This window comes from Peromyscus leucopus, chromosome 22 (genome assembly GCF_004664715.2).
Source record: "Peromyscus leucopus breed LL Stock chromosome 22, UCI_PerLeu_2.1, whole genome shotgun sequence".
NCBI classification, from domain to species: domain Eukaryota; kingdom Metazoa; phylum Chordata; class Mammalia; order Rodentia; family Cricetidae; genus Peromyscus; species Peromyscus leucopus.
In genome coordinates, this window is record NC_051081.1 from 49,667,207 (window position 1) to 49,694,339 (window position 27,133).

Below are 27,133 nucleotides of genomic sequence, written 5' to 3' on the forward strand. Positions count from 1 at the left end.
TTGGTGGATGAAGGTGGGAGAATGCACAGAAGTCACAGGAATCTTCCAGGGGAGCTGGCTTCAACAATTGCATCCGTTCATTAAAAGCATGTTTTGCACGTGGTGGTGCACGCATGTGACCCCAGCGCTGGGGAGGCTGAGGCAGGAAGTTTGAGTGCAAAGGCAGCCTGAGCTTAAAAAAATAATAATGCTGGGCTGTGGGGGTGCATGTCTTTAATCTCTGCACTTGGGAAGCAGACCTCGGAGTGTGAAGCCAGTCTGGGCTACATGACAAGTTCCAGGTTAGTCACGGCAGAGGAAAAGACGGAGTGAAGGAGGCCGACAGCTTGTGAAATAGATATACAAAATTCAATCCCTTTAGTTTAAAACACATTCAATGATACAAGTAAAACTGATTTCATTAAAACAAAATATAAAATAGTGTTATGTGACCCGTATCCCCTCTCTTAGAAAACCAGCTATTTTGCTCACATACTTCATTAGAACAGTTTTACCTAAGTATACAGCTAACATCCTAGTCATACAAGTGACCTACTCCAGCTCCCTGAACCTACCGAGACCCGCAATTGTATTTCTGTTACAGGATTTGTTATAAAATTACATTGTAAAGTTTTGTTTTTTTTTAATATTTAAGTGTATATAAAACATTCTCCTGCCACAGTCGCATAAATCCACGAGAGCTTTCTAGGTGGCACACACAGCAGCCGAGGCTTGAAAGCTCGGAAAGGTGGCAGTCGCAGAAGTCGGCCCATTTGGGGACGCGTGGCTGGCGGGATGACAGCCGTGACTCTGCAGGGCACAGCTTGCTGACACCTGCACGCACACCCCACACAGTGGCTGCAGCCGAGTCTTCCCTCAGTTCCACTCAGGCTGCAGAAGCCCATGTGATGATGACATGCTCCAGAGCAGGCGGCTCTGCCACCCGGGATGGCTTTTTGCTACACTAGGGAACACTTGCTCGTGTTTGGGAAGATGCTTTCTACCTGCTTGGTCCACGTTATCCAAAATAGCCTCTTCTCTGGGGGAGGGTTTTCAAAGCAGATCTTCCTGTTTGCCTTCACTATCTGTACACAGATACCGTCTTTATATATTATAGATTTGTATCAGACATGTATGTACACATTTACAGGCAGACCTTCAGAACGATATTGCACTTATATACAACGCAGCTTTAACTGAGATAACCCCGCACAGTCACTCACTGGAGTTCTTCTTAAGAAAGGCAGTCGAGACGTCCAAGGAAGTTGCAAGAAAGGTTCCAGTGATGCACCCTATTCAGTAAACATCGGAGGAGGAGAGGAGGAGGGAGAGGGCAGCCCTTTATTACTCAGGGCTGGGCCCACTCCCCAAGGCAGCTGGAGTTAGACCGCGGTCAGGCAAGAGCGCAAACTCCTCAAAGACCAGCTACTGCCTGCCCGACTTGCCAGGCAGCGGCCCACGGCTATCCGGGACATAGGCAGATCTCCCGAGATTTGGTAAGTTATGTAGCAGATAACCCAAAGGTTCCCACAGTCTTATATCAAGTACAAAGTCCTCACGCTCTGCTTTCTAAGCACATCAGAAATTCAAACACAACAACGTATGGATTTCTATCACACGGGAAACACCAACACGGCATGTGACAGGCAGCGCCATCTCCCACGTGAAAGGTTCCTTCCCTGATATTCAAGGTGTCCGCAGGGTGGGTGCCCGGGCTCCTCAGCTGGCCAAACTGTAAGTTCTACGGGACATTTTCAGTGAACTCCCACACCTGGGGGCTGAGGGCCCCGCACCTTAGATCTCTGTCAGGGTGAGCTTGTACGACCCGCCGGCTTCTTCAATCTGCAGCTGGAAGGTGTCTTCGTTGGAATAGTGTTTCACGATGTTGTCGTCCATGTTCACCAGGATCCTGGACAAAGACAGGGCATGAGTCCCCACCAGCCTCCTCGGCTCTGGAGCGAGGCTTGCATTTGCTTGAGAGCTGGGCATTGACTGGCTGTGACTTGTGGGGACATTGTCACACCCTCCCATGCTGTGGCTGCCTCATTCGGAAGACCAGTGAGAGCCAGGTAGAGAGGGAACCGAGTTAAGGATCCCGGAAGCAGGTGGCAGGTGGAGAACGCTGCCTGTTTTATCCCATCTGGCCTAGAGTGTTCACGCACCAAATGGTACCCGATACGGTTGTTCTACGTTAGAATCGTTAGAACTCATCTCCACGGAGTCAGTCACCTGACGGGTTACCCTTCCTGGTAATCAATCCTCCCTCAAAGTTTAAACACAGTAGTTAAGCTTAACCCTTCCTGTTAGATTCATCTAGAAAATTCCAATTAGCATTTGGTTTAGAAAGAAGACAAAAGGTCTTATACTATGTATTGTGCTTATTCGTGCTGAAGAGCACAAACACTTCAAGGAAAACAGAACTAACAATCGTAATTTCTGGGGCCAGCTAGATGGCTCTGCAGGTAAAGGTGCTTGTGTCTGTGGCCAAGCCTGGCGACCTGGGTTCCATCCTCGGGACCCACGTGGTAGGAGAGAACTGACTCCTGAAAGCTGTTCTCTGACCTTCACGAGTGCATTGTGGCGCGGACACACACACACACACACAAAACAAAACAAAAAAAAAAAAAAAAAAAAAAAAAAAAAAAAAAAAAAAAAAAAAAAAAAAAAAAAAAAAAAAAAAAAAAAAAAAAAAAAAAAAAAAAAAAAAAAAAAAAAAAAAAAAAAAAAAAAAAAAAAAACAACACACAGACACACAACACAACAGACACACACACACACACACACAACACACACACACAGACACACACACACACACAGACACAACACACACATACTATACTAAAAATTAATTTCTGGACAAGAAGCAATTTTCTGTAGCTTGAAAATACAACCCAGGGTAGGGCGTTCAAGAGAGGGAAAAGGCTTTGGGGTCAGTCAGAACTGGTTTGAGTCACAGCCCCACATCACCAAACCACACAATCACAGACAAGCCCCTCCTCCTCTGAGCCTCAGATGCCTCATTTAAGAACACTAAGACCCATCTCAAAAACATGAAGTGGAAACCAGGTGAGTGGTGTGAGACGTGACAGGAAAGAAGACGCAACCTCCTAGGCGGCTTCCTCGCACACCCCGGAGGGCAGAGCCACTTCATGGCTGCCAGGCCTGGGGGGCGAAAACAGATTTCCTTTTTCCCTTGAAAAACTGATCTTGCCGGGCAGTGGTGGCGCACGCCTTTAATCCCAGCACTCGGAGGCAGAGCCAGGTGGATCTCTGTGAGTTCGAGGCCAGCCTGGCCTACAAAGCGAGTTCCAGGAAAGGTGCAAAGCTACACAGAGAAACCCTGTCTCGAAAACCAAAAAAACTGATCTTCAAATTTAATAAGGAAAAGAAAGCGAGGCATGGTGGTTCACGCCTACACTCCCTGCACTGGGGAGCCTGAGACAGGAGGATTGCCATGAGTTCAGGGCTAGCCTGGGCTACAGAGTGTGACCCCTGACTCACTCTTCCACTTTCTCCCACACAAAGAAAAGCAGAAACCCCAGATTTAACAATTGCATTCTCATGGCTGCTTCTGGACGGCATGCCATTGAGAGCATGTCACATCAGAGCTGAGGACGACTGTCTGCGGGGTACACAGGGCTGTGACAACTGTCGCGTCACAGGGTGACAACGGGGGGAACAGGGGGGACAGGGGGACGACTGTCCTCAGGGTACACAGAACACGGCCATTACTCACCCTTTTTTGCACTTCTTAAATATTTTCCCAATCTTGTCATGGGGGACGTCATACTTGTCTGAGATCTAAAAGAACAGAGAACAAGAATGTTGTTGTCAAAGCTTTAGAAAACAACCGCACAATTACACTCCAGTGCCCATTTTATCTTCTTTTAAAGATTTTTATTCATGTGTACACACATTTACTAATTTTGAGTTTATGTGTACGAGCGTTTTGTCTGCGTGTGTGTCTGGGCACCACATGATGCCTGGCACCTCTGCAAGTCAGAAGAGGCCACTGCATCCCTGGGACTGGAGTTACAGACAGCCGTGAGCCACCATGTGGGTGCTGGGAACTGAACCCAGGTCCTCTGGAAGAGTAGCCAGTGCTCTTAACTACTGAGCTGTCTCTACAGTCTGTGTGTGTGTGTGTGTGTGTGTGTGTGTGTGTGTGTGTGTGTATGTGTTTTGAGACAAGTTCTTACTAGAGCCAAAGCTGGCCTCAAATTTGGAATTCCTTCTGTCTATCTGCCCCTCACAATATTGGGTTTCTCTGTGTAGTTTTGGTGCCTGTCCTGGATCTCGCTCTGTAGCCCAGGCTGGCCTTGAACTCACAGAGATCTGCCTGCCTCTGCCTCCCGAGTGCTGGGATTTAAAGGCATGCGCCATCCCCACCAGGCTATGGATGACATTTTTAAGGCTTTACTATCTTCAGCTTCCAAGTGGTTTGCTACACACACACACACACACACACACACACACACACACACACACACGCGCGCGCGCACACGCACGCACGCAAGCATGCATACAGAGTTAAACTGCCCCCTAGGCCATCACACATGGAATTCAGCAGAACAGACATGACAGAGTGACCCACCTACCAACTCCAGGCTGGTCACAAGGGACAAGACAGACCTGCAGTCAAGCAAGGATGCCCAGGGTGGGCCAGAGGCGGGCGGGCAGCGCTACAGACATCCACAAAGGACGGCTGGGAAAAGAGGTCAAGGTTCCAGCGTTGTCTAATAGAGTACTTCAGCGGGCCTGCGAGGCTCCCCGCATTTTTACAGAGGGACTGAGGTGTGCGTCCTACTTACTGCCTCCATCAAGCCCTTCAAAGACGGCGTCTTGAGCATCAGAGCATCGAAGACTTCTTCCGACTCCTTTCGGACATAGAGCAGCACTGGGTGGGGGCGGGGGAGAAAAGCAGTCAATTCACATGAGCAAATTCATGAAAAGCGATCACAGGGACGAGTTAGGACGGCCAGACACAGCTCCACCAGGGACAGCAACACACACCACCACAGTGCGAGCCTCAGGACCCAGCGGCCGCCTCCCCTGAACTCTGCCTCCCCCACACTCGGGGAGGTGGTGGTCTGAAGGACGAACATGCAGGGGGGCGAAGCCAGAGAAGCCAAGTGCCAGAGGTCACTGTGGTCTAAGTATTCCCACTTATCACCGGGACCCAGCACACCTCTCTTGGGTTCCTCTGTCCGGGTCAGCTTTGCAGGTGGAGGCACTATGAAGTCATCCTCGGTTCCAAAGGGCCCCCTTTTCAAGACAGACCTGTGGGTGAGCAGAAGCAGAGTTAGGTCGGTCATCCGCTTCAACTCCGATAACTGCCCGAGCAGAAGGAGGTTTTTTTTAGAGCAGTCACTGCACTTTAGACTCAAAATCCTTTCATTCTTTATGTGGTCCAAGCCGGAAGACGACCTGGGCGGGGCTCATTAGGCCTGGGCCACCCAAATGGCGTGTGGATGGGCTCCGTTGCTGGACATCCTTCCACTAACCCAGCTCTGAGCCCAGGAAAGCAGAGCCAGGTCTGCTGTGACAGAAGACGCCTAGGCAGGCCGGCCGCCTCCTCCGCTCGGCTTTAAGGAATCGTGGGTTTTATGTCACAGGTCGGGGCTCTTCAAGGTGTGTCAGGTGGACGGTTGTGGCCGAAATGTGTGGTCTACACTGCAGGAAATTCCAGCCCACAGGTAGGACAGGCCATTAGAAGGCCTGGGTGACAACCACAGTGTAGCTTCTAGAGACTTCCAGGAAATAGCGGGGGAGGGTGGACAAGGAGCCGGAGAGGAAACTGCATGGGTCTGAGGCGCAGCCGGCAAAGGCCTGTGTTCTGGGGAGCGTCTGTGAGGTGAGTGAAGAAACTGATGAGTGGAAATAAGGACAGCAAGTCCTTTTTCAGAACGGGCCTGAAAGCAGCAGCACACCTCAGCTCCCCGGTCACCACAGGGGTTTGGTGACGGCGCCTGCTGGAGCCATGTCTGAGACACCAGGAGTGGGACCAGGGGCGCCAGCCTGGCACTCAGGCAAGGCACACCCGGCAACCAACGAGGGTGGGGGCGGTCCGAGGAGAGAAAGCGAAAACAGAACCAAGAAAGCCAGGCATGGGGGCGTGTGCCTGCCGCCACAGCACTCAAAAGCCCGAGGTGGGAACTGCTCCCGAGCCTGACTCCGGACGGGGCTACACAGTGAGTCCTAGGCCAGCCCGGGCCAGGGTACGGCCTGTCTCAAAAGCCAAAACCCAAACGGAGACTCGGGGAGAGAGGCCTAAGGCAGCTGCCAACATCTGGGCGTTCCATCTCCATGCACTTTGGTGTGAGCAGAAAGAGCAATGACCAAAGCAGACTCTACTATTTCTTCAGAACTCAGTCCCGAAGTCACCATGGCGGACGAGCCAGGCTGGGGTCTGCCGAGGGGGGCATCAAGGCTTCAGAGGGACCTGGGCTCCCTGTCCTGATTCTACCCATTGCCTCCCTACGGGGAAACCAGCGTTTCCTGGACAGGAGGCCGGGTCTGTGGCCAGACAAGGGAAACGCTAGCACTGGATAGAGCCAGGGCCAGGGGCTGCTCCGGGGGACGGGGCCCAAGCCAACAGAGGCCATGGGTGACCCCCTGTGAGTGAAGGGATGGGTCTCCCAGCAGAGGAGACAAAAGGGAAGACGTCTAAGCAGAGGCTTAGGCACGTGGGCACCGTGGGCACAGGCATGAGATAAACGGAGCGGGGTGCCAGGGGGGGAGCTGTCAGGGGACAGTGTTGCCGTAAGCCATCCTGCCGCTGCGCACATCTGGAGCGCGCCATGAGGCCGCAACTGCAGAGGCCCCGAAAGCAAGTCAGAGCAGGGTGTTCCAGACCGAGGTGGTTAACCACCCCACCATGGGAGGCTCTCAGCTGGATGTTACTGCACCATCAGTGTGAGCTGAGCGGGGGTGTGCGGCTGGGCCAGCAGAGTTCCCTCCCACACCGTGGGACACAAGCGAGGTCCCTGTTGATAGGAGGCGGACACCTGGTATTCAGGAACAGAGGGGCTCTGGGTCGGCTCCGCATCCTTTCATTGGAAGCGGGGTCTCGCTATGCCGCCCTGGCCTGAGACTCGCTGAGGAGCCCAGGATGGCTTCAGTTCCCATCTTCCCGCCTCCGTCTCCCAAGCGCTAGGATGTTAGGTTGGCGTCACTACACCTCACTGAGAAACTTAAACAGCTCACGGGGAAACAGGCTCTTCCGCACCGGAGCTCTACATGTTTGGCAAGTTTGAGTTTATTAGAGCAAAAGAAAACGTAAGCCTTACCCTTCACCTTCCAGATCTTCAGGGGGGATGGGAAGAACCTAAGACCAAAACCACAGAGTCAGACTCTTTTCCAAACTCGTTCAAATAGGTCAGACGACAGATAAGTAAATCAGTGTGCCAAGATGGAGAGAATTTTGAGTGTGACCAGCCTAACACCAAACCCTTCTTCTAAAGGACACAATCCTGTAGCCATATTTTTTCACAGCTGACTCAGGGGCTGGTCTCTGCGGCCTATGGATCCAACCTGATGGAGGCTGGCTGATGTCAACGTTTAGCGGACGATGCCCCACTCATTCAGTCCCTCACCGTGTGTGGCTCCCTCTGCAACCGAATGGCAGCGTGGAACAGCCATTCTCTGGTGCCAGTCCCTTCACAGGAAAAGCCAGCAGACGGCAGCTCGCCCCGAGGCGTCTCAGTGGAGACAGAGTACTGGTAACGCCTCCGCAAACTCTTCAGTCCCTTACAAATCTGTCCAGTAAGTGCATGGCAGGGTCCCTTTTGTGGTATTTACCTGACCTCAGTAAAAAAGAAAAGCCACACTCTCCCGAAGCTCCAGTCCCACAAAGCAGGGCGTGGCTGGCTTTTAAAGGTGGCATGGGTTGGTTGCTCAGACATGGGTGGAGAGCACATGGCACATGCCAATGACATCCACAACGGGGAACGAAAGAAGGGGGCCTTCGGACACAGGTGCCACCCAAGCTGAGCTTACCAGACCACAGACTCGAACTCTGAATGTGAGGAGGCTACTCTCAACATCTTCACACGAGCTACGACGTGAAAGAACTCAAGTGGAACTTAGGCGAGAGGTCCGACACTGTATCTTTGGATCAGCACCATTTACCGTTTGATTGCAATGGGTATCATGTCACTTTCACGGCTGAAAGTTCCCCAGAGCTCACTACCTGACTAAAAGGCCATTGCGGTCTGACTATGAAAAACGCCAGGAGTTTCTTTCTGCCGGCCCTGCAGCCTCTCCCAGAAGGCTGGTACCTACGTGACTGCCCCGCTGCAGGTTGGTAAAATGCACATCGGGGATGAAGAGGACCGGCTGGGTTTCCAGATCCAGGAAGGGCTTGAACACCGTGATGTCCGTCCGTTTGTGTGAGGGAAGCAGTTGCACCTTAACATCGGGAACTGGGGAGCAAAAACAGGCCACCAAGAGATTAAAGTCATGGGCTGCTGTGTGCGGTGATGCACGGCTTTAATCCCAGCACCCCCCCTGGGCGGTGGGGCGGGGGCAGAGGCTGCTCCAGCTCTAGGATTTGGAGGCCAGCCTGATCTACATAGTGAGCCAGAACCAGCATCCCAAAAGTCTGAGCCCAGGATAACCCAAGACACTGGCCCGCAGTTCTGTGAGCAAGCCTCTGCCCTCCTCTCAGCCGCTGGTGACAGCCATGTCAGCTTCACCCCCACCCAGCCCACACTCTGCAGGACACACCACCACCAGGCGCCCCCGGAACCCGGGTCAGCGCACTTGCCTTTTCTCTTGCTCTGCTTCCGCTCTTCGTCCCTGATTTTCCGCTCGGCGCCCTGCAGACAGAGGAAGGAGACAAGGTCCTGTAGGTCAGGTCCTCTGGGAGCGAGGAGGCTCTCTGGAAGTGAATGCCGTCCCGGGGCTTGCCACCTGCGTTTCCTCTCAGAAGCCCACCCCGCTCACATCCTCAGCATGTATGGGAATGCCATATGGAAACCCCTTTCTACAATTAACATACCTAGTAACACTTTTACAACTTCTTAAAATCATTTCTGGCTACATCAATCACAGGGAACATTTTAAACACAAGCAAAGCAAAATTCCTCTTGATCACAGATGCGGCCAGGTTAAAGGCAAGCTGAGAGAGCCTGCTAGCACACCACATTGCCTGCCAAGGTGTGGGTACCTTTCCCCCTACCTCACAGGAAGGGACCATGAAAGAAAAAAATAAAATTTAGCCCTGTAAATATTCCCTGTGTGGCGAGGTCATCACGGAGAGCAAAGGCTCTGTCCAAAGACATGGCGGCCGTGAGTGACAGACACAATCAGGTATCCATCACAAAAATAAAGAGATCACTAGCAGTCTTTGTGCCGTGTGCTGTAAAAGGACTTACTTGTGCTATGTGGACATCATCTGTACAGAGTGGCAGCATCAGGCAACTGAACCCACAAAAATAGTCACGAGAACTTCACTAGTAACAAAAAACAAGTAACTGAAACTGGGTACCATTCCACACATCAGCACCGAATCCTTCTCCTTTCTCTAGTGATCACGTCTCTGGACCGTGCAGATGCCCGGCGAGGCAGAAGCTGTTGGCTTTGTCTCTGTTAAATACGCTCCCTGATAGGAAGGAGGAAGTGAAGGGCCTTGCATCGATCTTTGGCATCGTTACACGATAAGGATCCGGTTTGAAAACAGAACACAGAACCTCTTGCCTGCTCTAGAAGGTGCTTACACCTTGTACGTGGACACGGTAGATGTACAACGCGGTAGACGTACAGCCTGCGTCTAAGAACTGCTCAGCAGGTAAAATGATCGCAATACAAGGGTAAGGACTAGAGTTCGGGTCCCCAGACGCCATGTAAACTGTGGGTGGGCACTACAGCCCTGTCCACAATCCCCCGTGAGCAAAAGGTAGAGACTGTGCATCCCTGGAGTTAGCTGGCTAGCAGGAGCTGCCAGAATGGCCATTTGGGTTCAAATGAGAGATCCTGCCTCTACATATACCGTGGAAAGTAATCAAGGAAGATACAATACATCAAACTCTGACCTCTTCACACATACACACATGCACACACACCATCTCACGTGAATATCCACATGCAAATAAATACATACCCACATGCACACACAAATACAATGAAATGACTGCCATATGCTGTTGACACAGACTCCCTGACAGAGAAGCAGGGCAGTGTCCCCAGGCCCCTGGCCAATCTGGGATAGCGCCGCATGTCTCCCAGGGCCTCCTAACAGCCTCGGAGTAACTTCAGTTAGATGAAGCTGTACCTCCACCCCAAAGGTGGTCTCACAGACCTTGTCACTAGCCATATCCAGAAAGAATAACAAGGAACTCAGGCTCACAATCGATTCTGAACCGACGGCCCCTGCAGAGCGGGAGGGGGCAGGATGGTCCCTTCAGCTGTAAGCCCCGGTGGCTCCAGAGTGCCCGCTGAAGAAGAGTAAGGATGACAGAGCACAGGGGATTCCATCCCGAGAGCGCAGCAGCTTCCAGGCACATGGGGTGCAAAGAGGCTCCTCTCATTACACACACCCCAGACACAGAAACACACCCAGACACAGAAACACACCCAGACACAGAAACAAAGAAAAAACAAAGAAAGAAAACACAGAAAAAAAAAAAACACACCCTGACATGCACACAGGGCGAGCACACTGTCTGTTCTCACCAACTGGACTGGAAAAAGCTTTCCTCTCTCAGGGCACTGAGCCAACACCCAGGAAAATCCTGCTCAGTAGTGCAGGGTAACGAGCCTGACACAGTGTGGCCCCAGAGTCACCCTATCGGATCATAAGATGACACCTGAACAAATCGACTGTTTCCAAGAAACTTCCTGAGGTCTCAGGACAGACCTGAAGATGAGTCCTAGGTATAAAAACACTCAGCCCCAGCAAGGCAAAATGCACAAGGCCAGAAGCCCAGCAAGACAGCCAGGTTTCCATCCCAACAGAAAGGAAGTCAAGCCATGGAAGTGGACCCAGACATGGGTACCAGGCACAGACATTAAGCCGATAAATGCCATTTTATCCCATATGTCAAAAAGCTATCAAAAACTACACCTGGCCTGAGGGCGTGGCTCAGAGGGACAGCAACTGCCCAGTGTGCACAAGACTCCACGTGTGCTCAGGACCACAAGAGGACCCGCCAAAAAACAATAACACCACCACTACCAACAGCAAAACCAAACCCACCGCTCCCTAAGTGGAGACATGATCTAAAATGGGTCCAGCTTGAACTTTCAGAGATGAGAACGCCAGTGGACAGAGTTCAGTGGACAGAGTTCAGCTCCGTGGTTCAGACCTGGCAAAGGATCAGCAAACCTAGGGAACTCTCTGGAATGAGGTAAGAAAAACCAAACGACGATGGGTCATCGGCAAAACTCAAAGCACTGCACAGCTGTAACTGGAGAACCCGAGAGGAAGGCGCGGCCATGTCTGAAGAAGCAAGGGCCAGACATGTTCCAAACCCAAGGAAAGCCACAAACACACAAATGCTCGGCACACTCAAGAACGTGGAGCCGCATCAGACTCACATGCTCACAACCAGTGGGAGAGAAAACTCTTGCTAAGAGTTACAGACAGGAAGAAGCTCCTAGGCACAGAATAGAGCGGGGTGGCTGCAGCCTCGTCAGCAGCACCGGCTGTAAGTCTGTGCAGCACCTGTGGGTCGACAGACGGACATCATACCCAGCACAAGACCTCATTCGAAATACGCACTTCTCACCAAGAAGAGCTGAAGGGTTCCCTCCCAGGTCTCAGACGCCGCAAGGTGTTACGGGAAGACCTGGGACGGTATGGGGACCCTCTCCGCTTCACCTGCTGGAAATGTGCTTGGGCACAGCACAGGGCTGGTCCCCAAACGCTAGGCTAAAAACCTGCTGCTTGTTTGGGCGAAGATGCCCAAGAGTCTGAGGAGGAGACTGCCTTCTGTGGGAGCGCCAGCGAGATGCTGGCACAGGCCTGAAGCCCAGCCCTCGGGGGAACAGGCAGCAGGCTCAGGAATTCAAGGTCATTCTTGCTACGTAAGACAGTGTGTCAGGCACCAGAGGGAGGGGTCAGCGAGACAGAAGAAAAGGCATCGACCCAAGGTCCACTGGCTGGAAATGCACACTTGGCCACGTTTCCCCTGAAAGTGTGCGGAGTGGCTGCTGTTCCTGAAAGATGAGAAACTCGCTTATCAACCAGCTCAGCAGCTCATAACGAAGGGATGGCACTACGTCCTTAGGAAGGAAATATACCACCCATACGTCAAAGGACGCCCCCGAGTGCCTTACTTCTCATTTCTGACTACAAGTGAGAGTCGAGGGCCGGGAGGAGGCACTGGAAGGCGGCGAACGACACACGTGGGTCAAACTCAGAGGACAGTCAGGGCCACAGTCAGGGCCGCAGAGAGCTGAGCAGTTCTGGTTTGCAGAGGCCTTATGAAGAGAGCAGCGTGTTCAAGACACTCAAAAAGTGAACTCATGAATTCTCAAGAATGCCCAGGGAAATTATTAGACAGGAAAGATTTAACAGAACACCAGATGTGAAAAAAAAAAGTTTGAATAGAACTGCAGCTTCTCTAGTTTTATAAAAAGAATGCCAACGTCCTGATAGCTCCTCCGAAGGGCTCTTCTTTGTCGTCGTTTTGAGACTCTGTGTGTGTGTGTGTGTGTGTGTGTGTGTGCGCATGTAGCCCAGGCTGGCCTCTGTCTCCCAGTTCTCCTGGCCTCCCAGGTGCTGGTGCCACACACCTGGATCACCAGCTTTTCTCTGGGCCACGGAGGAATGTGGTCAGATGGGAGGAGCCTGACCTGGGTCACAAGTGCTCGTGCCCACCAGTTCTGACTCACTGTTTCCACGGACAGCCCACGGGAAGCACCTGTGTTCCACTGATCCCCACACCTGATCCCCCGGGGCCTGGGAAGGAGCAGGTTATGGCAAAGGGGAGGGACGGCGGCTAGATGACTGGCTGGAAGATGGGGAAATGACCCTAGGTCAGCTGTGGAAGCCCGAGGCGATCCCAAGGGACCAGAGAGCAGAACAATCGGAGGTAAAATGAAGACGCAGAGAGGTCTGGGTGACCCAGTGTGAGCCGCTGCAGGCTTGAGACAGAGGCAAATCGTGTCCAGCAGGAGGCGGGAAAGGGATGGAAACAGACAGTCTAGAAAGGAATGCAGACGGGCTCACACCTCGATGGCGGCTCAGTAAGAGTGAGCTAGCACCGGATAGTAAAAGGGTGGCGCTTTCAGCCACGAATTTGTGGTCATTTGTGACAGGTGGAGACCCTGGCCTGCAGATGCGCCCAAGCTGGCAGGCTGCTGAGAAAGCTCTCTGAAGGCGAAGGTCGCCGGCGCCCTCTAGTGGTCAGAGGCGGCAGCCCAGCCAGTCTGAGACCACACAGGAGACCAGGCTCTGTGTCCCAGGGAGAAGCAGCTGCACCAGAGAGACTTGAAGCAGAAGCAGAAATCCTGGGAATGGCCTGACTGAGGGCCTTCAGGGAGGCGAGTCAGGTGGAGAGGTGGTCCGTACAGTAGTTACCGATATGGGCCCAGGACCGGGTCCACATCCTTTACTTTATGGGACACAAACAACCAAGTGTGGCATCTCATCATCCCGGTGTTTTTTAGTGCAAGTGAGTATTTCCCCTTCCTTCTACAGTTTAACCTCTTTTCGCGCAAGGGTGAAGGGTAAGGGCCCACTTCAGGCAGCCTCCCCCAGCTGCTCTTCGCTGAGCCGGCTGCTCACTCACCTTGTCGCAGAAGACCTTTATCTGGCAGTAGGCTCGGTGGACCGGCTTGTTGCTACGGTTGTTATAGCTGTAGGTGTCGATCTGGATGTTGAGCGGTAAGCCCTTCACGCCCTTCTGAGAAGAGAAATCCGTGCTTAAGCAGTTCACGGAGATGAACACCTGGGAGGAAGAGCAGCCTCCATGAGTTGCAACTCCAGCAGCCGGCCCGGCCCGGCCTTTGCAAATGATGGACCCTCGAGACTCTCATGATTCTTTTTCTTTTGTCCCCCAGGTTACAGCTTATGATGGAGGGGAGTCAGGGCAGGAACTGAGGCAGAGATAGAAGAACAGTAATTCCTGCCTGGCTCTCCAGGGCTTGCTCAAACTGCTTTCTCTTACCACCCTGATTGTCTATCTAGAAGCGGCACTACTGGCCAGTGGGCCGGGACTCTGCTGATTCTTAGAGACAGCAGAGGCCTCATCTGGAGGGCAGTTCTGAGCATAGGCATGGAGAGGAAGCGGGGGCATGGGGGCCGTTGACTCCCAGGATCGTTCTTGGATGTCAGCGAGGACAAGCAGACAATGGTGGCCCCCACGGCTAATGTCATTTTCCAGGGACGCTGCGGTGTGTCTCCTGGCTGCTGGGGAACAACTCCGCACACTCTGGAACCACCTGTGCCTCCGATGTCACCTCAGATAGTCTGCAGCAGCCTATGTCCTAGTGTGCCAGGGCTTCACCTAAGCTGGCTTCCTCTAATCTGTAGTGTGACTATAAAATTCCAGCGGAATTCACATGCAACCCCAGCCCGCTCATATTCATTTCTCTTTCTTCTGGGTGTTTGGTAACAGAATCACTTTGGGCCAAGTCCTCAGAGAATAATTTAAAATCCCAGTGATGTCCAAGACTCTTTTGGAGTGACCTTTCATAATTTAAATGTAATTTGGATTCACCACAGGCTTGGGTAGGCACGACAATTGGCAAAGGTTTCCATAGCTTTTAATTACGCTGGCTACTGAACAGTCGCAAAACACTCCTACATTCCTCACTGAGGGAGGCTCCAGAGATGTGGCGAGAACACATGAGAAGCCATGAAGACATCGTTATGGGTTGAGGGAGCCTTTGTACATGGGAGAAAGGAAGTCCATGGGCCACTGGTGGACACGTTTCCTCCAGATACAAAGTGCTATAGAGAGCAGCAGACGGGCACGGAGACCACCCGCCACCTTATCACCTCTCACCAGCAGCTGAACTGCCACTGACCCACACGACAGTCTCCACACACTGTCGCTGAGTCCAGTGGGGTCAGTTCCCTGGAACAGCTGCCATGTCCCTGAGTCACACACCAATCAGCAGAGAAGCTTCCCAGCCCAGACCCTCCCTGGAAGAGGAAGTCAGAGCAGCACACCCAGCCCTGCCTCCCTGTCCTGCCTCCCTGTCAGTCACCCCGTGCTCACCTTCTAGCGAGGTTTCTCAAAAGTTAAAGCAAGTGGAGACACACAATCAGTGCCGTACAGGACACTTGGCAGAGCTGGTAGAGTTCGGCACAGTTAGTGAGCATGCTCCGTCCCCTTTATGGTTCTGCACAGTTAGTGAGCATGCTCCGGCCCCTTTATGGTTCTGCACAGTCAGTGAACATGCTCCGTCCCCTTTATGGTTCTGCACAGTCAGTGAGCATGCTCCGACCCCTTTATGGTTCTGCACAGTCAGTGAGCATGCTCCAGCCCCTTTATGGTTCTGCACAGTCAGTGAGCATGCTCCAACCCTTTATGGTTCTGCACAGTCAGTGAGCATGCTCCGACCCTTTATGGTTCTGCATAGTTAGTGAGCATGCTCTGACCCCTTTATGGTTCTGCACAGTTAGTGAGCATGCTCCGACCCCTTTATGATTCTGCACAGTTAGTGAGCATGCTCCTACCCCTTTATGGTTCTTCACAGTTAGTGAGCATGCTCCAGCCCTTTATGGTTCTATACAGTTAGTGAGCATGCTCCGACCCCTTTATGGTTCTACACAGTCAGTGAGCATGCTCCGACCCCTTTATGGTTCTGCACAGTTAGTGAGCATGCTCCGACCCCTTTATGGTTCTTTACAGTTAGTGAGCATGCTCCGGCCCTTTATGGTTCTATACAGTTAGTGAGCATGCTCCGACCCTTTATGGTTCTGGGTTTGAATCTGTCTAATGTGGTCAGATGCTTCTCATTTCCCAGGCCACTGTCTTTGGAATTTATTTATGGGCACCATGCAGTGGATAAGATTAGAAACACAGGGGTTTTCTTGCTTTTTTTTTAAGTGGGCAATTTCAGAGATGCGAGACCCTTATGCCACACAACCGGGACTCTTTCCAGCACCTAGGCCCCACCAGTCAAGATGGGGTGACCCGAGAAGTACTGGCCGTCCAGCTCAGCTAAGACACAGGCAGGGCTGGCCTTGGGTCGTAAATAGGTTTGTGATGGGGACTGCGTGCTACAGGAGCACTGAATGGAAGAGAAGAGGGCAGGAAAGAGAAGCTGGAGAGGCAGAGTTAGAGCCCCAGTAACCAAGAGCCAGTGCCGGGCAGGGCACGAAGTGCGGCCAGCGGGTGACTCTACTAAGTGAGAAAAGACTGAACATCCTAACAAGACTTGAGACGTGTACAGTACAAGATCTGAAGATCACCCTATCTGTTCCTTCACCAGCGCCCCCCAGATCTTTCTCACTGTCCCTGGGCACCATCAGTCCCACCTCATGCTGACCCTGCCAGCTTCCTTACTGATCCCGTTAGGTCCGCCCCACAGCCCTCCCCTGCCTGTGCTGGTCTGCAAGGGTCCCGCGGGATCCTGTCCTCCACATAAAACCTGTCTCTCCGTCCAGGCTGGAACAGTTGCCAAACTTGGTGCTTGGGACCGTGCTGGGCTCTTTGATACTCTACAGAGCTATCCTGTGCCCAGAAGAGGGCGCTGCCCTCCCACGTTTGAATCTCCAGGAGCCGCCAAGGCTGTTCCAGTTCACCCACCATGGTGAAGGTACCTTTCCCCACTGACCTCATCCCGGACGTGACCCTTTGCTTGGAGGTCTAGATGGAAGGGGCTCAGCTGTGTCCCTTTCTCTAGACTGTTCACACTCTGGCAATGTGGTAGCTCGCTTCTAAAAGTTGTCTAACTATTTCCAGTAAATGAACAAAATTACTTGACTTAAAAAACAAAAACAAAAAACAACTTGAGTGTGTGTGCCAGAGGACAACCCAGGGCGTTATCCTTTGAAACACCATCTACCCCTTTGAGACAAGTCTCCCCTTGGCCTGGAGCTCCCCTGTGAGGCGAGAATGTATGGCCAGGGAATCCCAGACATCCTCTTCTCCCTGCCTTCCCAGCTGACACAGGTACAGCACACTACCACACCCGGCTTTTTCGGAGGCCAAACCCAGCTCCTCACGCTTGCAAGACAAGCACTTTATGGCTGAGTCACCTTCCAGCCCTGCTCCCTTTTCTTCAAAAAAGACTTAAGTCCAGATTCGCAGGCAGGAAGTGGCCTGCCCGGTTTCTGAACCTCGTTACTGAAAAGTCTGTGCTTTGACCCACCACCGCCTTCTGCATATTGAAAACATTTTATACGAAACCATAAACATGCAGAGAGACAGGAGTCAGTCTATGGGACAGGAGTCAGCGAGATGCTTCCGCGGGTAAAGAAGGACACCTGCACCAGGCCTTCTGACCTGGAGTCAATGTTCAGAATCCACGTGGAGAAAGACGGAGAGAACGGGCTTCCTGACCTCTGACCTCCACATGCATGCTGTGACACATGCACATGCATGTGGGCGTGCACACACACCAATAAATAAATGTGTGTGTGTGTGGGGGGAGAAATCTGAAAGGGGAAATGAAATGAAGAAGAAAGGAGTCTTTGTAAACAAGAAAAGTTACAAACCACTGCACACTTCAGTTTCCAACCAAATGGAAAAAGCCACACTTCTCTCACCCTGGGCCAGGCGGCACCATTCCTAACTCAAAAATGGCTGCCTGGGAAAGTTACACTTAGATCCCCAATTCCAGGAAGTCTCTGACCCAGAGTACCATTCCCTTGACAAGAGGATTTAGCAGTAATCCAACCCAAGCCTCGCCTCCCTCGCTTCCCAGCGGTCAAGCCTCTATTCAGAACAGCCGGATCCCAGGCTCAGCCTGAACGCAGAGCCTCTGGGAAGGGTCTCACTGCCTGACTTCCATGTTCTTACTCAGACACATCTGCTTCCTATTTATGAAAATCCTTTTCAACTTAGGAGACTTCAAAAGTTATCAAAAAGGGCCGACTCACCCTAACCTGGCATTTGAAAAACTGCCTCCTTGATCAGATAAAAGACCACCACACCAGTGGGTGGGACAGAGCCGGAAACAGACGCACACTTTATGAAGGACAGCGGCCGGAAGACCCCAGAGAAACAGCACAGCACTTACTGTCTCACGCAGTAGCATCATGGAAGAATATGCTGGGCCGTCATGGGCATCCTGGGCCAAACCAAGTGAAACCATACTGGTTGAGGCATTCACCAAAGGCCAGCAAAATAGGCAACACCCCACCCCCCATGATTTTGCTGGGGGAGCGGGGCGGAGTTAAGGTGCTCAACAGAGGCAGAGTTGATCTGACAATCAGAGCAACCACTCTGTCCCCACTCTGTCCTTAACTAGCGCCATAACTCTGGACTCTGCTGTCACATGACCAGCCAAGGCAGAGGATCTTCAGGTCACTTCCAACTCCAGGCCCTTAAGTTGTTCCGTCCACAGCGGGTGAGGAGGATGAGCCCAAACCTTACTGTCTTTACTGCAGGTAAGAGGAGGGGAACAGACAGGAGTCTGGGGCCACACCCCCCTTCCTGTTTGATCCCCAGCACCTACCTAAAGTCTGGGCATGGCAGCGCGCACTGTAACCCCAGCGCTGAGGAGACAGAGGTAAGAGAATTGTTGGGGTCGGCTTGCCCTCAGCCAGTCTAGAAAGTTGGTGAGCTCAGGATTTCATGGAAGATTGTCTCAGAATAAAAGGTGGAGAGTGACTGAAGGAGATACCCATATCAACCTCCGGCTTCCATACACACACACACACACACACACACACACAGGAAAATACATTTATCAGTCTACTTTTTTTCGGTTTTTCGAGACAGGGTTTCTCTGTGTAGCTTTGTGCCTTTCCTGGAGCTCACTTGGTAGCCCAGGCTGGCCTCGAACTCACAGAGATCCACCTGGCTCTGCCTTCCGAGTGCTGGGATTAAAGGCGTGCGCCACCACCGCCTGGCTATCAGTCTACTTTCTATAAACACTGTTACTTTAAAGGTGCCATGCAGCCTCATTCAATTTGGCCTGGGAACTTGGTAGACCCCCTTTTCAACTTAGGAGACTTCAAAAGTTATCAAAAAGATAGATACCCCCTTCTTCCTCCCCCAAGCACTCTAGGGGAGCCACTGCACACAGAAGCCCCAGAGTCCATCTCTCAAACACTGCTCCACACCACAGCCACGCTGGAATCCCTCACGCCCCAAAGCCCCATGGCTGAGGATTTGGAAGACCTCCTCTTGGGGGGGGGGGTCTGACATCAGAACTGTTCTTGGGTGCTCCCAGGTATTCACATGATCAACCAGGATAACACCATCCCACGAAAGGACTGGTCTCCTACACGTCAATGCACCTCAGGTCTCCTTCAGCTCCCAAACTCTGAGATTATGAAACCCACCTCAGTCCATGATTTCTTCCTTGAAGAGTTTGATCCTCTTACATGCATTTCTAACTGAAGGAGTGTTTTACAGAGGCAGAGGCCTATCAGGTAGAATATTCACTATCCACAGATCTTGCTACTCAACAAGGTCAAAGTTGGTCAGAAATGTTCTCAGAATGAACACCTCTGTATGAACCAGTGTGCCCAGGCTGAGATTCCAGTTGTGACTATGAACTGCACTACATGAGACCCCTTGAGATCACACCATAATAGTCACCTCTGCTCCTGACACCTGGGGCATGCATATACTTAATGCGTAGTTTTTATTATTATTGTTTTCTTGGTTTCTCTGCGTAGCCCTGGCTGTCCTGGAACTGATTCTGTAGACCAGCCAGGATCAAGAGATCCGCCTGCCTCTGTCTCCCAGTGCTGGGATTAAAGGTGTGCGCCTCCACCACCACCCAACTCCAATATGTTTTTAATAAAAGAGAAAACAGGGAGCGTTTTCATAGTTCAGCATTTCCATTTTCTACAAGCTGTCTAGCCTGGGCTTGATGACTGGGTCCTCGGGCCACACTGTTGTCTATCTATGCTCAGAGGGCTGAGGGAGAGCTGTAGGTCAACATCCAGCTGTCTCTGCAACTTCGGGAAGCAGCAAGACACCCAAACACATAAAGTAATTTAAAGAGCGATTGATTCCACATCCCGAATGACTAAGAATGGACCAAGGCATTCAAGTCTGTATAAAACAGACATTCTGACCATTCTTCGGGGCAGACAAATCCCCTGCTGATAGCACCATAAGCCAAACTCCAAAGTCTCTTACAGAAGCCATCCAAAAGAAAGATGGATGGTTACACACCCAACTTCTCCTCTATGAAACACGTGGATGCACACGAGTGTGCAGAAACAAGCATGCACACATACATGCACCACATCCAATTCTACAGCTAAAGTCTGCAGAAAGGCTGACTCACACACACACACACACACACACACACACACACACACACACACACACACACGTTCCCCTCGTCAGAGTGCTGGGAAGGCCTCTGTGTGGAAGGAGTCTTCAGTGCTGACTTGTGTTGCTACACTTCCTTGTGGCTTATTTTGAGGGAAAGTGTGATGTTATTCAACCAATCAAAATAGTAATCAAGATTACAACTAAAGTTCCCACCCAAAATGGTTATAAGGGAAATAAAAAAAACTAAAAAAAAAAAAACTAAAAAAACAAGCAAGCAAGCAAACAAACAAACAAAAAACCCCACCAAACCCCTAACCACAAACCAATGACTGAATAGGCCAAGGATGTTCTGCAAGATTCTTTTTAAACGTCCAGCCCATTTTTCTAAGACAGTTCCTCATTCCTGGTTGAGAATTCACACGCTCAGAATACTTAAGATTTTCATTGGTTTGCAAAGTGCAGCTTGAAAGTGAGGGAATGTACATTAGCTGACTGGAGGTGTCAGGGGGTTTCATCCGTATGCTCTCCCAGACCCCAAACTGCTGTGCGAGAATTCTCCCAGAAGCATCACGGGAGCCCCTTGATACTGATCACACAGCTGGCTGCTCCTCCCATGGCCACCCTCCAAGGAAGAAGAGGAGCAAGAGAAATAAGGAGGCAGGGCATGGCACTCAGAAATGACCGCCCAGCGGGCAAAGCAGAGGAGACTAAAAATTCAGTTTATAAGCCTCTAACTCATCCAATCCTCTGGGAGCTTGTCTTCTTTCTGCCTCTTAACCACAAGCTGAGCACAATCCCAGCAAAACCCCTGGACTGTGAGGAGACTAGCCTGGCATGTAAGCTGACAAGTGTGTTTAACTGTAGGGAGAAAGCCGGGAACTCCGAACCACACATTTAGTTCATGGAAAGGGCTCCTCCATAAAACACCCAGGATTCAAGGCTGGACAATGGACAAGGCTCAGAGGTCTAGCACCCAGGCCCCCAGTCTTTGGAAAACAAAGCACCTGGACTCCATCAGCCAAAAGTTACAAAACTTGCAAGGAGCTGAATGGCAGTGTCGATTAGTGTGGTGCTCACTATCCCCTGGTGATTCCCTTGAAGGACGGAAGTCTGGCCTGAAAGCACCGCAGTGGTGGGTGGTGACCGTCACCCCGGGTTTCTGTGCAAGTACAAGGAGCCATTGCTTCCCAGTCCATGCTGCATCCTCACATGTCAGCTCCCTCTTCAGACTAGGCTGTCTCAGCTGCCTCTTTCCCACCTAAACTCACAGCAGCTACTCAGAGGGGTAAAGAGAACGGCCCAATGCAAACAGGCTTTGCCAAAATATCCAGCGGCTGACGAATCCCTGGCTGAAAATTCGGCTTCCCTGGAACTCCTAAGGACATGGTGCTTTTGCCTTGCTGATAACAGACCCAAGAGCAGAGTTTTGGCTTTACGAATGCTGAGCATCCTAGTCTGGAGAATGCCTCAGGCCAGGCTGCCTGCTCCAATCATGCCTGTCCCCTCCCAGAGCTGCTCAGGTGATTGGCTGGCTGGCTGATCAGTTAGGGAAGCCAGCTTTCTGCCAAGTGTCTTCTCAAGCCAGTTTTTCTGCCCTAGTAGCAAAGCATTGGTTCTGTGTGTAGCACTCCCTGGAAGGATGTTAGAAGTGAGTCAGACTTGTCCAGAAACGTTCAAGGGTGAACCAGTGGCATGTTGCTCTTACACTGCAGACTGATTTGTGGGAAGGGTTTCGGAGCTGAGAGCTCCTGGTTCACTTGTGACCTGCGCATTAAGACTCGGTTATAAAGGTCTAACTGCCCCGTGCACATCACAAGCAAAGCCCCGATGGAGGGGAAAGGAAAAAGCAGGTGGGTTCAGCTGGGGAAGATGCTTTGGTAAGGTTACCGTGGTAACTGGGGACAGCTGGACATTCTCCGTATGCACTGATCCTCCTCACAGACGCCACACTACCCATGATCTCTGGTTCTCAGGAACTTCACTAGAGACAGACAGGGCCAAGCTGTGAGGTTCAGGGTTAGGATGGCAAAGCCCTGGTAGGACCAGCTCTTGGGACTCCAGAACCAATGCCTTCCCTGGCCACTCATGGAGAGACACCAATGGAAAACTGGAGACGTGGGAAGGTGGGGAAAACGGACAGCCAGACAGAACACGGAGCGGAAGGTCACCTTGATCATGAGGCATGAAGTTAAAGGTCTCTGTATTTCAAACCAAACAGCTGCTCTCTGCCAAACTTCCTACTTGTTGCAAATAAGTCACAGGACTTAGCTGATGGCTCTGGCTCCGGGAGACACAGAGACAGCCATCTTGGATACAGTCCTAGTGGCCTTGGGAATCTAACTCATTTTTATATCAAAATTCAACTCAGTCAAATACAGAGAATATCTACTATAAGATCCTTTCTAGAATGTAATCTATCTTCTAAAAGGAAGTAGAAACTGTAGGATAAGTTCAAATTTACTTATCCAAATCAGTGGAAAGATCTAAGCAGCTCTTCACGGGGAGAAACTGGCCGACAGCTGAAATGAAAATAATTCCCCTCATTTCCAATAGCACTACTTAAAGAGAGTAAAATCACCATTTTCCTAGTGCATTTCAAGGACGTTGAGAACCTGGATCGAAGCTGATAGGGTAGGCAAGACCTTAAACTATAAGTCTCGACCCAGTTCTTGGCGCGGTCTAATTAGCAGGGAACATTTATTGGGCTTTACGCTGCCCTCCTCCCCCGACCCTGAGCAGAACAAACAAACAGACCCGCCTCCCCCCGGGCTCTGCCTCCTCCCTGCCCTGGCTGCCCAGGCCACGTGCAGTTAATGAGTGTGTGGCGCTGAGACGGTATCGGGACTGAGTCACCCACTCAGCCGCATCCAGTTCCACTACTGATGCGCCAGATAATCCAGGGTGCGTCCCACCTGCCCCTGCTCTGTCGGGGGGGGGGGTTGGGGGGTGGCGGCATGGCCTAACTACACCACGACTGCAAGGCCACTGTCACCGCGAACTGCCCAGCGGCTCAGAGGGCTGCGAGGGCACAGCTGAACCCTTCGGCGGCTTCTCAGCCGATCAAATGACCATCGAGAGAAAAGAGACCAGCGGGCGGGCAGGGGTGGGGCGGGCAGGGCCGTGGGAGGAGAAAAAGGACTGAGTCGCAGTCTTCCCACGGCCAGGAGGGGCGTTCCCTGGAGGTGAAAACAGGCTCCGAGTCAGCAAGGCTGTTGCCACAGCCCGCTTCCCACACCGCCCACACAGTGTCTCGGTTTCTGTGCCGTGCAGAGAGCCAGGGGAAAAGTCACCGAGATAAAAAGACAGGCGCGGAGGAGAAGACGCTCAGAGGGACCAGCCCGCCCCCTTCCCTCTGTGTTCCGTGTGCGAGACCTGCTGGACCTAAGGACACTTGGCAGACGTGTCCCGAACGGGCAGAGTGCCTGCCCTGAAACATGCAGCACTCACTGTATGGGGGCGTGACCCCGGCAAACACAGACCACATCCCACCCCCAGAGCTCACAGCCGGACAGGCGAGCGGGCACAGCGGGCACTGAAGGCAGGCCAGTGACTGTCAGCCCAGTGTTGGAGAAGCTAAAGGCGCCGAGTCTGTGGATTCCAGCACAGGGGCCGGGGGACCTGCGGGAAAGGCTGCTGGTCACAAGAACCCCTGACTCCAGGGCCCCACGACGCCTCCAAATCTCTACACTGTCAGGCCAGAGCCACGGCTGTTCTGATTCGGGTTTAAAAGTGGCAAATCTACAATAAATAAATAAATGAAAAACAAAGCAAAACACATGAGTGGCGAACCCGCCTCAAAGGACAGAGCCACAGATGGGATTTCCAGGAAGAAACACGAGATGGCAGGTTAGGTTGACAAGCTGTCAAAGTCTCCACAGAGGCGCTCATTGTCTCCTCAGAGTGGCGGGGGGGGAAGGGCAAAAATCCACTCCACCCCCCCCAAAGAAAACACGCAACTCCAGCGACAGCACCAACGGTGTCTAAATGGACAGGGCTGCCTGAAACCCGTTCCACAGGCTACAGGTCTCACTCACTACCAAACGGAGGCTCTCTTAGCTGCCAAGTGTCTCCGCGGCAGTCAGAGACACCTTGGGCCGGCCCTCACCCTCAGGCACACGCTGAATAAATGCTCATATTGTTACCGTGGGTTCTAAAGTCCCGCCGCAACTCGGGGTGTTTCAGTTCACAACTAACAGAACCTCTGGCTTGGACACTGCGGTGGACACCCGTGCGGGCGGGCACAATGGTGCAGCGAAGCCCCCGCAGACCCAGCTTGTAAAGGAAGAGCCTCGGAGAGAAATCATCCCTGCCGTGGTACCCAGAGCAGCGGCCTCGAGGAAATGATCCTGGTGTTTTTAATACAGATCCGCTCTCAGACGCCTCACTGTATGAAGGCATGTCGCGCTCTCGTCGGTGGATGTTTTTAACATTTTTACTTTAATGAGCAGTTTTATCTTTATTTATTTACTTAATGGGTGTGGGTGTGGTGGGCGCACCCAGAGGCCAGAGAAGGATGAACTATTTCTGCTCTGTCAACAAACACTCGTCTTAGTCCCTTGAGACAGGGTCTCTCTCGGAACCGGCCGGAGCTAGCCCAGAAACCAGCAAACCCTAGCAATCCTGTCTCTGCCGTCCACAACAACTGGACAGATGTGCACAAGCACTCCGGCTTCAGCCAGGCGCTTGAATTCAGGTCCTCGAGCTCTTTACCCATTAACCCACCCCCTCAACCCTAAACGTGTTTTCAACTACACAAGAGAAAATCTTTGCAGTCCAATGAACGTCAAGCAGGAGGCCACCTCCGGTGTCCCTGGGGGTGGAAGGCTAGGTGTCTGTGTATAGATAACCCATGGTCTGCCTGGGCCCTGAATGTCGCTTCCTCGCTGTAATTCTAAGGATATTTATCGTTTAGGATATGTGTGTGGGGATGTGGAGGTCAGAGGAGAAAGTGTGGGGTCTGTTTTCTCCTTACGCCATGTGGATCCAGCGAGGGGGGCTGAACTGGGATTGCTGTTTCCCAGCTAAGGCACCTTGCTGGCCCATGTCCTTTCTTCGAAAAGTAACAGTGTTTCCTGATGTGTTCCCACTTAAGCAGCCCGGCAAGTATACACTTTAAGTCCCCTGCCCATCATTGCAATTACAAGCATAATATGTGACTCATTTCTCTCGTCCCTCCTGCCCTCCCATTCACACTGGAAATTTAAAGTTGTAAAACAAACCAAACCTGTCCCAGCTTAATGCAACCAAACATGGCGCCGCCTTATTTTAATATCGCCCGATTGATGCTTCACTAGAATGGAATCCCTTTAAATGCAAGTGTGATCAGTCTAAACACATTTAAAAAAAAACACACACTCTCACAATGAACTCCAAACATTACGCTCAGACAAAACAACAAACTGACATTAAACTCAGAAGCCGAGCACCCCACAAGCACACACAAAACATCCCAAGTTCAGGTTACCCGAGTAACCACACCCCTTCCACGGCCTCCAGCCTTGATGGTCCCCTCCCCGGGACTCCACTGGCTCTTGCCCGAGACCGGGAGACCAAATGAAAGACGTCACTCCACCTAAACACAAGAGCCCTCATGGTGAAGCTTATGGGACCTCAAGGTAGGCGTCAAGTCGTTCTAATCCTCTTTATTTTGTCACATGAGCCTTTCCATGACAGAACACTTGTGTTCCAGGACAGCCGCCCAGAGTCCTGCGAGTACCTTCTCAGAGCAGGTGGCTCCAGCGGGCTGTGAAAGCGTACGGTCCGACCCCACAGCTTTTCCAGGGACAGGAGGCTGCGCCTCTGACCGCCCTCGCCCCTGCCCTAACCCCTCAGCCTGTGCCCTGCGTGGAAGGCAAGAAACGGGAGGGAGCTAACCAGGGAGAGACGAAGTGTGTTGCGACTGACCCGTCACACCCACGGACGGGTCCCAGCATGGAAAGTTGCGGTCCCATTGGCCAGTGAGCAGCCTGGTCACACACTAAGACTAATCAGCCTCCTTCTGAAAGAGCCCGGATGGCAACTCACGAATCGCACCGGGGGGGCTTGAGGCAGAGTGGTGGGCAAAGACCCCGAGCCCGGGCAGCCTCAAGCCTCGGGAGGCACAACTCGCAAAGCTCACCAGGTTCTGTGCACACGCTCCCTGGTGTCACCCACCCCGGGGGCCTGGCCCACACCTCACAGGGAACTCTTTGGTACCGGTAGTTCTGAGTGGGCCATGTGAATGTAGCCACAACACAATCTACCTTAAAGGCTTTAGATCAGCACGAGGGAAACTCACTGGTTAGAGGTTCTGTATCCCCGGAGCCTATCACATCCTTAATAGTTTAATATTCACAAAGAGCAAGCAGCAAAGAGAGCTGTGCCCTGAACCACCGCCATCTTCTTTGCCCTTCTGGCTACTTGGTTGTGACCAGAGCCACGCCTAGGCCGCCGCCGCTGCTACATGACCTTCCCTGGTGCTGCTGTCCAGGACCGGGTGCTTTTCGGTTTATAATCTCCACTCCTCTGCAGCTGACTGTCACCCAAGTGTTTTCTAGAGTCATTTCTATTAGTGAGTCCGCAATGCTGTCCTGAAAGGGTTAAGCGCTGCTACATGGTGCTGGGTGGAGTGTGAACACGGCAAGGCACCCCAGCACAGCCCAGCCTGTGAGGGACAGCCCAGCACAGTCTGAGTGACAGCCCAGCCTGTGAGGGACAGCCCAGCCTGTGAGGGACAGTTACACACAGGACTTAGTTCTCCCTCTCACTTCTCTTCCCACTATTTATTTTAGACCCCTGGGCTTCCTCTTTCTACC

The 27,133-nt window shown here is 52.1% G+C and overlaps 1 protein-coding gene across 2 annotated transcripts in view; it reads right to left on the bottom strand.

Moving 5' to 3' along the window:
• Positions 1–329: 329 nt before the first annotated feature.
• Positions 330–27,133, bottom strand: part of Grhl1 (grainyhead like transcription factor 1) — a 44,574-nt gene continuing 17,770 nt past the window's right edge. For both annotated transcript variants that reach the window (XM_028877699.2, XM_037198164.1), the window contains exons 9-16: positions 13,716–13,874; positions 8,747–8,798; positions 8,263–8,402; positions 7,269–7,306; positions 5,168–5,259; positions 4,791–4,876; positions 3,716–3,780; positions 330–1,888 (exon numbers count right to left, since the gene is read on the bottom strand). In XM_028877699.2, coding sequence (XP_028733532.1) covers positions 1,774–1,888; positions 3,716–3,780; positions 4,791–4,876; positions 5,168–5,259; positions 7,269–7,306; positions 8,263–8,402; positions 8,747–8,798; positions 13,716–13,874 — 747 coding nt within the window. In that variant the 3' untranslated portion in view covers positions 330–1,773. The remainder of the gene's footprint in view (positions 1,889–3,715; positions 3,781–4,790; positions 4,877–5,167; positions 5,260–7,268; positions 7,307–8,262; positions 8,403–8,746; positions 8,799–13,715; positions 13,875–27,133) is intronic.